This window comes from Gorilla gorilla, chromosome 9, assembly GCF_029281585.2.
Source record: "Gorilla gorilla gorilla isolate KB3781 chromosome 9, NHGRI_mGorGor1-v2.1_pri, whole genome shotgun sequence".
NCBI lineage: Eukaryota > Metazoa > Chordata > Mammalia > Primates > Hominidae > Gorilla > Gorilla gorilla.
This window is the reverse complement of record NC_073233.2, coordinates 14,589,969-14,602,510: the sequence shown is the minus strand read 5'-3', so window position 1 is coordinate 14,602,510 and position 12,542 is coordinate 14,589,969. Positions and strand designations below refer to the sequence as shown.

General features: G+C 52.6%; 1 protein-coding gene across 4 annotated transcripts in view; it reads left to right on the top strand.

The window, feature by feature from the left end:
• The window catches only part of LMO1 (LIM domain only 1), a 53,712-nt gene extending 52,114 nt beyond the window's left edge, over positions 1–1,598 (top strand). For 2 of the 4 annotated variants that reach the window (XM_063710917.1, XM_004050652.2), the window contains exon 4: positions 1,186–1,598. In XM_063710917.1, coding sequence (XP_063566987.1) covers positions 1,186–1,291 — 106 coding nt within the window. In that variant the 3' untranslated portion in view covers positions 1,292–1,598. The remainder of the gene's footprint in view (positions 1–1,185) is intronic. The other 2 variants (XM_055355456.2, XM_055355455.2) reach the window with 1 other exon arrangement.
• The last annotated feature ends 10,944 nt before the right edge of the window (positions 1,599–12,542 follow it).

The following is a 12,542-nucleotide window of genomic DNA, read 5'->3' as shown; positions in this document are numbered from 1 at the left end:
CAGGCGCTCTTCTCAGGAGCCCCCAGGTCAGGTAGGAACGCATACAAGTGCTCCCTGAAGTGAGGTTCAGAGGGACCTACAGGAAACGCTGGTCTGGCTGGGGGCTCTGGCCGGACCTGCTGTTAGGAGGGCTCAGTGAACTTACAGCGCCACCTGGTGGTTGAACTGGGATCTGCTGGAACTAGGCCAGCGATCTTGAGGTCTCACTAAAGGCTTCACCCACCCTGGGGACATCTTTAGGGAAAGGACCGGAATCTTCCATTACTTGGGGAGGACTAGGAGACCAATGAAGGGCCTTCCTTCGGTAGGAGAGGAGATAGTGGAACGGGGTTACCTCCTAGAAGGATGCTCTAGGTAACTTATCAATTTTGTTTAGAGGAAGAATGCCCTGTACTGAGCCATCCTCTTAAATTGGGGAGAGGGATAGACGGACGGATGGAAAAAACAACCATTGTATCCCTCCTTCCTTACCCATCTCTGCCTTTTTTTTTTTTTTTTTTTTTGAGATGGAGTCTTACTCTGTCGCCCAGGTTGGAGTGTGGTGGCGTGATCTCAGCTCACTGCAACTTCCGCCTCCTGGGTTCAAGCAATTCTCTGCCTCAGCCTCCCGAGTAGATGGGATTACAGATGCCCACCAGCTAAATTTTTTTGTATTTTTAGTAGAGATGGGGTTTCACCACCTTGGCCAGGCTGGTCTTAAACTCCTGACTTCGTGATCCACCCACTTCAGCCTCCCAAAGTGTTGGGATTACAGGTGTGAGCCACCACGCCCGGCCCCATCTCTGCCTTTCTCCATCTGTCTCCCCCCTTGGTCTTTTTCTGTTTGTGCTTTCCCTTTCTCCCTCTCTGGGACTGGGGTAGGCTGTTCCTGCACCTCTCCACCAACCCCCCTAACCCTACACTCACCTCCACAGGAGACCTGACTATGGAAGCCTGTGGCCCAACTGTCTGTCTGTCCTACCACCTCAGGCTACAGGGCCTGGCCAAGGTTGGGGCTGGCCTGGGGGAATTGCCCAGGTGTGCTGTGGGGACTTTTGGCAGTTCCCTCTGGAAGGTTCAAGGAACAAACTCCCCCCACCACCTCCCACATAGCTCACCTCATAGGCCAGGCCGGCTTCTGTCTGCAGCCCCCGCTTACCCACTGGGACCTTCCCATGGCTTCTCTCTCTCGCTTGGATTTTCTAGATTTTGTGTGGGAGACAAATTCTTCCTGAAGAACAACATGATCTTGTGTCAGATGGACTATGAGGAAGGGCAGCTCAATGGCACCTTTGAATCCCAAGTTCAGTAACGCCCGGCGCCTGGCCTCCAGGCCCGTCTGTCCATCTGCCCGCCTGCCCACCTGCCTGGCCGGCCAGCCAGCCACTCCACCAGTGCAGGCTGGCCAGCCGCTCTCCTGCCACATTAGAACTTCTCCGTCCTCGATGGGAGGGATGGCCCTTCCTCCTCCACCACCGCCCGTCTGTGTGTGACCCCTCCTGGGGCCAGGCCGGGCCTGTACAGTCTGTCTTCTGTATATAAATGGGAACATTTATTTTATGAGAAATGTAATGCGATTTTATTACTGGCGTGGATTAAACTTATGAATGTTTCCGGGAGGTTACTCTGCGTTGTTCACGTGACTGACACAGACCTGGGGCCCTTCCCCTCTGCCTCTCAAGGGCAGGGCACAGAGCAGGGTAGGGGCCTGTTGCTGTTGCTGGGCAGGGGAGCAAAAGGTTGGCTTTAGGGGAAGAAGCTGGGAGGAAGGAGACAACTCAGAGGCTCCAGCCCCAGCCAGAGGTGAGACCTGGGGTATCTTCCCTCTGGGAGAGCACACACTCTAGCCCTGAGTAGGTCCCTAAGAAGAGGGGCAAGATGAAGCCTTCGCTACCCTGTGTTCCATCCCCTCTGTTGAGACCCCAGACTGACTGCACAGATGGGGACCCAGCTCTGACCTTTTCCCCAGTAGGACCACAAATCTTGTGTCCTCTGCCATGGGAGCACCATGCTGAAACCTCTCTTCCCTTTTAGGGTGAGAGACAGCACTTGTTGTCTCTGCCCAGCAGCTGGGGCCCAGCTTTCTGCTCTTCTGAGTGAGCAAGAAAAATCCTGTTTCCTTTCGACTCAGCCCATGCAGTCTGGAGGCATCCATTTATTCAGTCAGCAAACCTCAATAGACTCCGTGTCTCAATCCCATGCTGCAACCGGGGGTGTCCTGGAGCAAATCAGATGTGAGGATGAATCATAGATCAGACACCGTCCCTGCCCTTGGGGAGCTTGCTGTGGGGATGGAAAGCAGAAGCCATGTTGCGGGGAAAGCCAGGAAAACAAAGCACATCATTGTGAGGACAGAATGCTATGCGGAGACCTGGGACAGGCCAGTTCCCTCTGGGGGACACAAGGCCATTTGTGATGACTTAAGAAAGTCATAGATGGACAAGTCAATGGACATATGGTCAGACAGACATGTGCTGCAGGCAGGAAGGACGGACACACAAGTAGACAAGTGTGTAGGCAGAGACAGGCAGGAGAGGCTGAGGTGGTCAAGCCCCATCACTCAGCTCCAGCCAGAACTGCAGCAGACAGGCAGACACCAGGGCGTTTTCCACCTCCCCCGCTGAGCTAGATTTACTCAAGGCAGCAGGGATGCTGTCTTGGTCTTGGCTGCAGCCACAGTGCCAAGCACAAAGCCTGGAACTGTAAAGATACCTTCTCACTGGGCAATATTAAAAACAGAGGCTTCTTGAATCCCCAGCCTAGACAGAAAAAGTTGCACGGACAGGCTCCTTCACTATCAGGCCACTCCCTCCTCCTTCCCAGGGGCTATTTTCACCCTAGCCACAGCCCACAGCCCACAGCCCACAGCCCAGAGCCCACAGCCCAGGGCAGAGGGAGTCAGACTATTGCCTCAAGCCCTGCCTGCTCCTGGGCAGGGAATGGGCTGGGCTGGGCTGGGCTAGGCTGGATTCGCACCTCACCCTCCCCAGGCCTACTCCTCTACTGGAAAGTGAAAGGATGGCTGGGCGCTCCTGGGGGCTTGCAGGAGGCTACCTCTCCAAGTTGTGGTTTTGTGGTCATTGGCCCAGTTTGTGAAAAGGGATTGCTAGGGCCGAGGATCTTGGGGCAGAAGTTCTCAACTTTGGGGGCATCCAGTTTCTGTGAAGGAGCTGCACCCTGTATGTGCGAGGAGAGAGGTAAAGGCCGGTGGAGCTGGCTGCAGTGGGTGTTTGTGTGAGCCATGGGTCCAAGGGGACGGTGAAACTGGGAGCTGTCTGTATGTGAGCACATGGGATTGTGAAGGGGTTTGCGTGAGGAGAGACACAGAGGGCTGGAGTTTATAATGAGGAATTTTCTTGCTCAACATGAAAAAGCAAATGATTTTCCTGCATTGTAGCAGAGTCCCCAGTGCCAGACTCCCCCTGGACCCTTAGGTCTAGGATGGCTGTGCCCAACCCAAGGGCCCCAACTCTTACTTCAGAGTTTGCTGGAGATAAAGTTATAATACAAGTTAATTACATGGTTATCGAGAGATAACGGAGCCACTCGAATGCAGTTTCTGGGCAATTACAATTGTTTCCAACAGAGTTACCATATTGCAGCCATGAAATAACATGTCATTTTGCAGTAATTATGTAATTAACTTGTCTCACCACTCTAGGTTGCACAACAATTAATTCACTCACAATGAGATAGAGTCAAACTCAGGCAGGCGGGGTTTGCAAGCCCCCAAGAACAGAGCTGGCCTTCTAAGAAGACCCCAGCCCCACCTTGCCTACCCCAGACCTTGTCAACGGGCTTCCCCAGCTCAACATGGCATGGAATTTGCCAAGTCTGGCATCATGGACCCAGTTATTGCTCTCTCACCATCCTCATCTGGGAAATGGGGATGAACTGATTCCCAGGTCAGCCACGGGCCCCAGATCTACACTATGAAGTGCTGTGGTTACATGAGCTACAGTCAGCATCATGGACATCATGAGATACTGAGTAGAAGACCCTCACCCAGAAAGTCCAGTATCAGCCCACAGATACCCCCAAGAAGAGGCCACACGGGCCTCATCTTAGCAAGTGTGAAACTGATAAGAGGGTAGGGGGGAAGCAGAGAGAGACCAAGCTCACTCTGTAACAGAGCAACTGGGGTGGGGCAGGAATGGCTACCAAGGTCTGGTGATTATGCACCTGGAGAGAATTCACAACACCCAGGAACACCCAGGGGTGACACAGGAGAAGCCTGAATTCCTCCCCGGTCACTGCAAAGGAGAAACTTGGTTAAGTGTAGGGCATGAATGGTCTGGGCTTGGCTCTCCTTGGGGGCTGCACCCACCACAGATGATTGGTGCTGGGAGGGAGAGCTGAGCATGAACTGTTAGATGCTGCAGCAGCTCGCACCTCAGCCTGGGGCATGTGGGCAGTGGGGAATGTGGGCCGGCATTGAACCATAGCTGTGCACAAATCTCCCCTTCCTCCACCCAGATCTTGAGACCTCATCCCCTCTCCCTGCCTTCCTTGGTGGCCTGGGGAAGAGATACCCTAACAGGGGGCCTGAGCCCATGAAATATGGCACCTGCTTATGCTCCCACTCCTTGGCCTGAAGCTGGACTGCACAGCCCATGTTTGGAAAGAAGTTTGATTCCAATCTTAACACTGCTGCAGAGCCCATCGTGAACTCTCCTATGAATCCTGTCTCCTCCTGGGCCTGCTCCCAGAAACCTTCCCCCACATCATGAGACATGCGGAGGCCACAGGCAGAATCCACATGACATTCCTGCCTGGGAGATCTCATCTCTACAAGGAGACAATTGCTCTTTCCCTTAAAGCTGTCAGAGACCATTCATGGCCAGGGTTTTTATTCTAGGGCAGCGTCCTTCTCCTTCATGCGAGTTGATGGAAAGTCTCTTGTGTGCCGGGGTTCCCCCAAACACCAGTTTCTCCCTCTCTTCAGATGCCCAAGCTGCACAACACTCAAGACTTCCAGTGGGTGCTGCCTAGACCCCAGCTGTCTGAGCTCATGTGCTCTGAGCCCAGGACAAACAGCCAGGTCCTCGGACTGTCCCCTGGCACTGGGTTTTGCAGAGCTTATTGCCTTTGCTAAGAAAGTCTGGGCCCCTCAGAGGTTCCAGAGCCCATTGGCTGCCTGTGGCACCTGGGCTGGGGTCTGCACTTCCATGGTCCCCATGCCCTCTCCAGGACACCACATTCCAGAGAGGAGCTGGTTCAGGAGCTCCTGCCTGGGGCTTTCTTTGCAGACTCTTGCCTCCTGGATCTGCTCTGGAAGCACAGTGAAGCCCGTTGGGGTGGGGGTGGGGGACAGCTCTGGGGTTTCCTGAAGTTCCGGCAAGTCCAGTTTTGTCTTCCAGAGCTGGAAGGTGCTAGGGAACTGAGGCGGTCCCTGGGCCACATTTGTTGTTCTAACGGGTCTGCCTGCTGCACTGGGGGAACTGAAGGGCTGTCCTGACAAGGGGCCAGAGGGCTCCTCATGATTACTCAGGCTCCCTTTCTCTAGCTGCCACCCTGATCCCTGAGCCCCCGGCCCATCTGCCAGGTACTGGGTGGGATCAGGGATCAGAGACAGAGCACTGAGACACAGAGGGACAGAGGAAGAAATGAGAGTGAATAGGAGGTGGTGCGGTGGAGGGAGAGAAAGATGGAAACAGAGAGGTGGAGATGGAAAGAAATGAGGCAGAGGGCAGGAGAGGAGAGAGAGGGAGGGAATGGGAAAAGCATCCCAGAAGAAGTTTCTAACTTAGGGAAGGCGTGAGGTGAGGGCGGCGTGGTGGAAAGGGCAGTGTGGCATGATGGTTTCGTGTACAGGCCCAGGAGCCAGATTATGTGAGTTCAGATCCTAGCTCTGCACTTGGCAGCTGCACAGCCCAGGGCAGCTTACTTAGTTTTCATCTTAGAGATGAGGACTTGCCTCATCTGTAGAGGGGACTGATGATAGTGCCTGCACCTCAGGCTGCTCCCAGCAGTCGATGAGCCATCACATGGGAGGGGCTCGCAGCTGCAGCAGCTCCTGGCGAACACCAGAACACGTAACTGCTGCTGGGAACCTTCACTTCATACAACCTGCGCTAGGTCTGCTGGTTTGAGGCCTGTGCTCAATTCCAGGGCAGGAGGCCTGGCTCACCGCAGCAGAGTCCTGCGTCACCACCACAGGCGGTTCCTGGGCATCTGAGAGCTCTCAGGAGAGGGGCGCTGCGTGCTGGCACCAATGGGGGAAATCCAGCCCAGACAAACAAGGCAAGCTTTCATAAAAACATGCCCAACCCGCTTAAGCCTCTACGCAATTCTATCTCCATTTTACAGTTGAATCATCCCCATTTTACAGTTGAAGAAACTGAGGCTCAAAGAACCGTTCTAGTTAAGTAATATTCAATAGCATCTGGACTTGAATTTGGCCTGGTCTGACTGGAGTCCATGCAGGTAACTCCCATGTGAAACTGCCACCTAGAGGCTGCTCTGGGCAGTGGAAGGATCTGGGAGTGCTTCCAGAGCGGATCCAGGAGGTAAGAGTCTGCAAAGAAAGCCCCAGGCAGGAGCCCCTGAACCAGCTCCTCTCTGGAATGTGGTGTCCTGGAGAGGGCATGGGGACCATGGAAGCGCAGACCCCAGCCCAGGTGCCACAGGCAGCCAATGGGCTCTGGAACCTCTGAGGGGCCCAGACTTTCTTGGCAAAGGCAAGATTTTATCCTCACTAAACCCCCAGATCCTCTCCCAGTCTGCACCCCTTTTTCTCTCTATAACTCATGCCCTAGCGAGGGCTTGATCCACAGAGGGGAAGGGTCCTCGGACACTTACGTTCCTCACTGTTCATCCTGCATGACCATGTCACCGGGCCTGGCCTGTGCTGGCTGCTGGGTGGGACGAGCAATTCCAGGTGCTGACCAGAGGCGGTCCAGGCAGCTTGTCCCATGCCTGAACTGGAGGTTTATCAGTGGGGCAGGCCCCAGTGCATCCTTACTCTGTCAGTCCGTCCCAGACATGACCACGCTATACGCCAGGCACGGTGCTGGAAGCAGGCTACGGGATGGAAACACCAGTGAACAAGGTCATTCTCTGTGTGGTTTACAGTCTAGTGAGGGAGACAGACAATAAACAAATAAAAAGATCAATAACAGGCTAAAGACAGTGCCGGGTGGCAGGGAGAAGCTGGAGGGAAGTCTACTCAGAGAGAGTGGGCAGGGATGAGAGTTTCTTGCCCACCACCCTTAGAGACCATCTTATCCGATGGGCTCACTTTGGGGAAACTGGGGCCCGGAGAGGAAGTGATGGCCAGGGGCACACTGGAACCAGCCTGGGTTGGGAGCCTGGGTTCCTGGCCCTCAGCCTGGCCCAGGGCTCTGTGTCCTACACCCTGTGACTTGCGTTCCAGCCAAGGATCCTCCTGGGGCACACAGTGGGTGGAGGAAAGGAAACTCCACTCAGCCCTGACACCTGCTCAGTGCTTCTCTTCCTTTGTTTTCCACTTAATAAGAAACATTACTCCTTAAAATGCCAAGAAATTGGGTTTGGGTTCTTGGCTTCCACCACCAGTCTGCCTACCCCATAATGCCACCAACTTGGGACACATTGACTAGATCCATGGTTTCTGGGGATTCCAGTGGGATTGTTCTGGACACTTGGAGTGACTGCCCTGTATAGCGTATGCATTAAGAAGGCAGGATTCTCTGCAGACTCAGCACGAGTAGTGTTCTGGGGAAAAAACAATTCACTGTAAAAGCAGGAATGTGCAATGCCCAAAGGGCCGCAGGACGCCAGGAACTGGCAGGACCAGCTCTCCTGTTCCTTTTCTCCGGCCATTGCCTCTTTCAGCCCGGCTGGTTAGTTCTGATGGGGGAGGAGCTCTGAGCTGAGGCTCAGCTTTGGGGCCTCTGTTGGACCTTCCTGGTTCCTGGGGTCCAGAGGTGGGCCGAGGCAGGGAGAGGTGGGCCGAGGCAGGGAGAGGTGGGCCGAGGCAGGGAGAGGTGGGCCGAGGCAGGGAGAGGTGGGCCGAGGCAGGGAGAGCTGGGCCGAGGCAGGGAGAGCTGGGCCGAGGCAGGTGGGTTTCTCATAGCTGTGCATCACAGGCCGAGGTGTGGTGGCTCCTGTCTGCTGCCAGTGACATGCCCATTAGGCACCCCCTGAGGGAAAGGTTGTTTTGTCTGGGTCCTGTAGACTCCCCTCCCTGCTTCACCTGGGCTTTCAGGGCTATGGGTTCCTGAAATCAGTCAAGGTGATGGTAGGGCCCCTTGCTCCTGGTCCAGGCACATCAGGCCACCATCCATTCCTAGCCTCTCTCACAGTGAAGGAGTGAGGGTGACTTTGCACAAAGTAGGGTTGGGGTGGGCACCCCCTTCTCTGAGTTCCCGTGGGCTGCTGCCCCTCAGCCGGGGGCTCTGCTGGCCCAAACCTGTCCTTCACCCTCCCCTGCACCTGCCTTCTTATTTAGGGCCTATCTGGAAGCTAATCCCAGTGCTTATTAGATGACCCCTCATCCTGTACCTCTGCTTTCATTAGAGACAAGAGAGCTAATTACCAGCCCCTCTGAGGCCCCACTACGGCCATTTTAGAGCTGAGGCAGCCCTTAAAATGATTTAAAAATCCCATTTCCCTGCAATGAAATAGACTACCCTTCCCTCCTCATTAAGGCTAATTACAAAACATTTCCCACCTGAGAGGGGCCTGCTCTTGTCCTCCCACCCACCCCCACCTCCAGCAGTGGCTCCCCAGAGAAGCCTCCCCAGGCTGGGAAGGGAGGCAAGGGAAGCATCAGAGGCTTTTCTCCCTCCAGGCAGACATCCCGGTAAGTTCTGGAAGGCTGAGCGTGAAGCAGCCGGAGGCAGGATGCGTGCAGGTTGTGGGGGTTGGATGGAGAAATGTTGAGAAGGGGAAAGAGAAAACCAGGTTTGAATGGTGGGCACCACCCCTTCTAGGGCCGTCATGCTGCAAAACTGCAAAACTTCCCCCACCAAGTCCAAAACGTGAGCATGTCCTACAGGAAGGAGAACCAGGTCAGGCTCTCAGGACTCATTGGAGCTCTTTGTGGTCCTGGAGTTTCCAAGATGGAGCCCCTTGGGCTCATCAGCAGATACACAGAGTGGAAGAAGTGGTGGAAAGCACGCCCAACAAATATGGCGTGGCCTTTCCCTGGAAAACCAGCACTCATTACCTCCAGAAGCAGCTCAGCTCTTCAAAGGGGGCCTCCGCCCAGGTGCCTCAGACTCCAGAAAATGATGCTGACATTATCCTCAATTGTCTTCTTCCCCTCTGCCCCCTGCAGAAAAACCAAATTGAAAACTCAGGCTATCAAAAAAGGAGCACTTTAAAAATTTCAGCATATATATATGTTTGTCATATATATGTTATATATAAAGGTTTGTTTCATTTCAAAAACATAACTTTATTTTGCAGTTTAGATATTTTTATTTTAAATCCCATAGGGGGTTGGATGCTCTCATCTGTTTTCTTTAGCATAGGGCCTCTAACCTAGGCTCTGGACTCCATTTAGCTCTGCTCTCTCTCTATGCAGCATGGGGCTGTGCAACGTAATCTTTGAGGTTCATCCCTTTCCCACATTCTTGGAAACTGTGAGTCCCATTCCATGGGACATTTGGTGTGGACTGTTTCTGCATGCTTTCTTCCCAACCCCGCCTTTGGTAGGGGGCTGTAGATTGGTGGTGTGCAGTAGATGGACCCCAATGTTTAGCTCACAACCAAGCTTTGTCAAAGGGGTAATATAGGGCAAAAAAGTGGCATGATCTATTTTGTTGGGGACCCCAAGGCCTTCCCAATGTGATCCCTGGGCCAAGCAGGAATAGACTCTGCCTTCCATCACTGAGTTTGTCTCTGGTGACCCTCAACACCAGCAGTGCTTTGAAGAATGGGACACCATGTTCTTCACTCCCCTTCAGACACTCTCCTAGTCTTGTACACCTTCAAGCTTTGCTTTCTGATCTTTGCAGAGAAACATTTAGGCCAGGATAAAGACTTCATATAAAGGAAGGGGCACAGGTTCCAGAGTCCCAAGATAGATGCAGATTCTGGGCTCCTGATCCCATCTGGGTAAGGACCAGATCCCCATTATACTTCTGGTTGTCTTTATTCCCTGTTAGAATGCACACTTCCACCTTTCCCCACCACTGACCAGTAGACCTTTGTCCAGCAAAATAATGCCCTAGGGCCTGAAGAGACCTTAGAGGCAGAATATCAAGGGCCCCTTGCTTTTAGTGGGCAATCTACGTTTTTATATTAGCGGTCACAGGTTTCTACCCTCTAGGAACTTACCCACCCAGTGGGGCCAAAGACAACAACCCATTATAGAAACGTTTCTGCTTATTAAAGCCCTATAACTCCCATTGCTATATTTTGTCTCCCAGTCTCCCTGGGAGTACACAGGTTAAGAGTCCCAGTTTACAGGGAAGGACATAAAATATATTGTAATGTAGTTAGATCATGCAGAGGACAGAAGAGGAATCAGCTCTCCTTCCTCTTGGGACAGGGTGCCTGCTCTGTACCTTAGTGTAGACCACTAATAGAAGCAATACATGGTGAGAGTGGATGAATGGATATTGTGTTGTGAGAATTCTGAAGAGGAGATGGCCCACGTGGCAGAAAATATTTGAGAAGAGGCAAGTACTGAGCTGCTTCTTACAGAAAGACTAGCTAGAATTATGAGGGACGGCCTTACAGGTACAGAGGGAAGCCTGTAATCTTGACTTGTCAAAACAGAAGAAGGGACACTGGGAAGTGGAGTGTGCCTAGAATTGAAGTGGGGGACAGGAAATTGGAAGCTGAGCAGAAGAGTTTAAGCCTTTATGTAGTAGGCAATAGAGAGCTCGCGTTATGAGCCGGGCATAGCACACATGTCCACTGCTCTGTTTTCTAAGTTGTGAATCTTATGGACACTTGCAAAATGTATTTTCCTGTCGGTACCATAGGTAACCTTACTGGCTCTCACTTACCAAAGCCCTACCTCTGTAAGGGCACAGTGACCTGCTGTGAAGCAGGAGTATCAAGGAAGAATGCTTTTGGTGGCTCAGGCTGGGGCCCAGGGAGCAAAACGGGCTTATTTGAGCTGGGGCTAGGATTTATCTGCGTGGAGATACAGAGAAAGGACACTTCAGGCTGAGACAAAAGCAAATGTAAGACCTAGCAGTGCTAGGGGGGCTCAGGGAGGAGCAGGCAGCCAGATGTGCTGGGAGGTGAGGGGGCTTATTGGAAGTAGTGAAGTGGTCTATGGGTAAAGGGAGTAAAGTTGATGGAGATATTGGATGGTCTGTGTCCTGGGGCACAGGGAATAGAACTAGGGTTAAAGAGCACTGTTTATTGGGGAGGACTTTGAGGCCCAATAGACCAGAAAGGTTCAGCAGGTGGCAGAGTCTAGCAAAATGGTGTGATGTTTTGAAATGCACCTCTGCCAAGGGGTAATAATGCTCATTGCAAGTGGAGGTGACCACTCTCTTGGCTAAAAATTGAGCATGATATGGCCTGGGGCAAAACCCTGTGGCTGGCCATGCAGTACTTCCTATCAGATTACCATTATTTGGTGTTCTTTTGGGAGTGATTCTTCAAACAGCTGAGTAATATCACGTCAGATGCAGTTTTCCATCACAAGCGTGGATGAGGTTATGAAGGAACTTACCAAGAATCCAGACACTGGAAAGTATCCCTGAGAGCAGTCTAGTGACCTAGGCAGAAAAAAAAGTGATGTTGATTTAATTCATCCATCAACGCATCCATCCATCCATCCTTCTTGCCATTCTTCCTTCCATCCAGATTTCTGTCTATCCAAGGTATGTCGAGTGTGTAATGTAGTATAAGGCAAGAAAGGTGAAAAGACAAATGAACCAAAGCCCCTGCCCTCAAGAAATCTCACAGAAAGGAGGGGAGTCAGGAGCCAGCCTGTTAAAAAGTCATAACTCAGTGTGATTGGCGTCATGTCAGAGCTCTGAACAGAGGCTTCAGAAAGAAGGAAGAGAAGGTGACTAACTTTGCCTGGGAGAAGGGAAGGTTTCAGAGGGAAGGACACTTGAACTATCAAACGTGGGAGGATGAGTATGCCCGGCAGCAGGTAAAGGCACAGAAGTGGGAGACAGTGGGGCTTAGTTGGAGGGTGACCAAGCACTCAATGCACCTGCAACCCAGAACGCAGAGGCCTTGGAGGAAAGCAGCAAGCCTGCTGGAAGGGGCTCTCGTGCCAGGCCAGGGAGATAGACCTTTACCCTCGAGGCAACCAGGAAATGTCAAAACTTTGTAAGTGGAACGAAGGCACAATCAGGCCTGAACTTTTTGGGAAATCACTCTGCAGTGACATAAAGAGGGAATCATGGCAGGAAGTAGTGGCTTACGCCTGTAATCCCAACACTTTCAGAGTCTATGGTGGGAGGATTGCTTGAGTCCAGGAGTTCAAACCTGAGCAACATAGCAGGAGTCTGTCTCTATAAAAATAATTTTAAAAATTAGCCGGGCATGATGGTGTGCACCTAGCTACTTGGGAGGCTAAGGTAGGAGGATCACTTGAGCCCAGGAGGTCAAGTCTGCAGTGAGCCATGATTACACCACCGCACTCCAGTCTGGCAGTA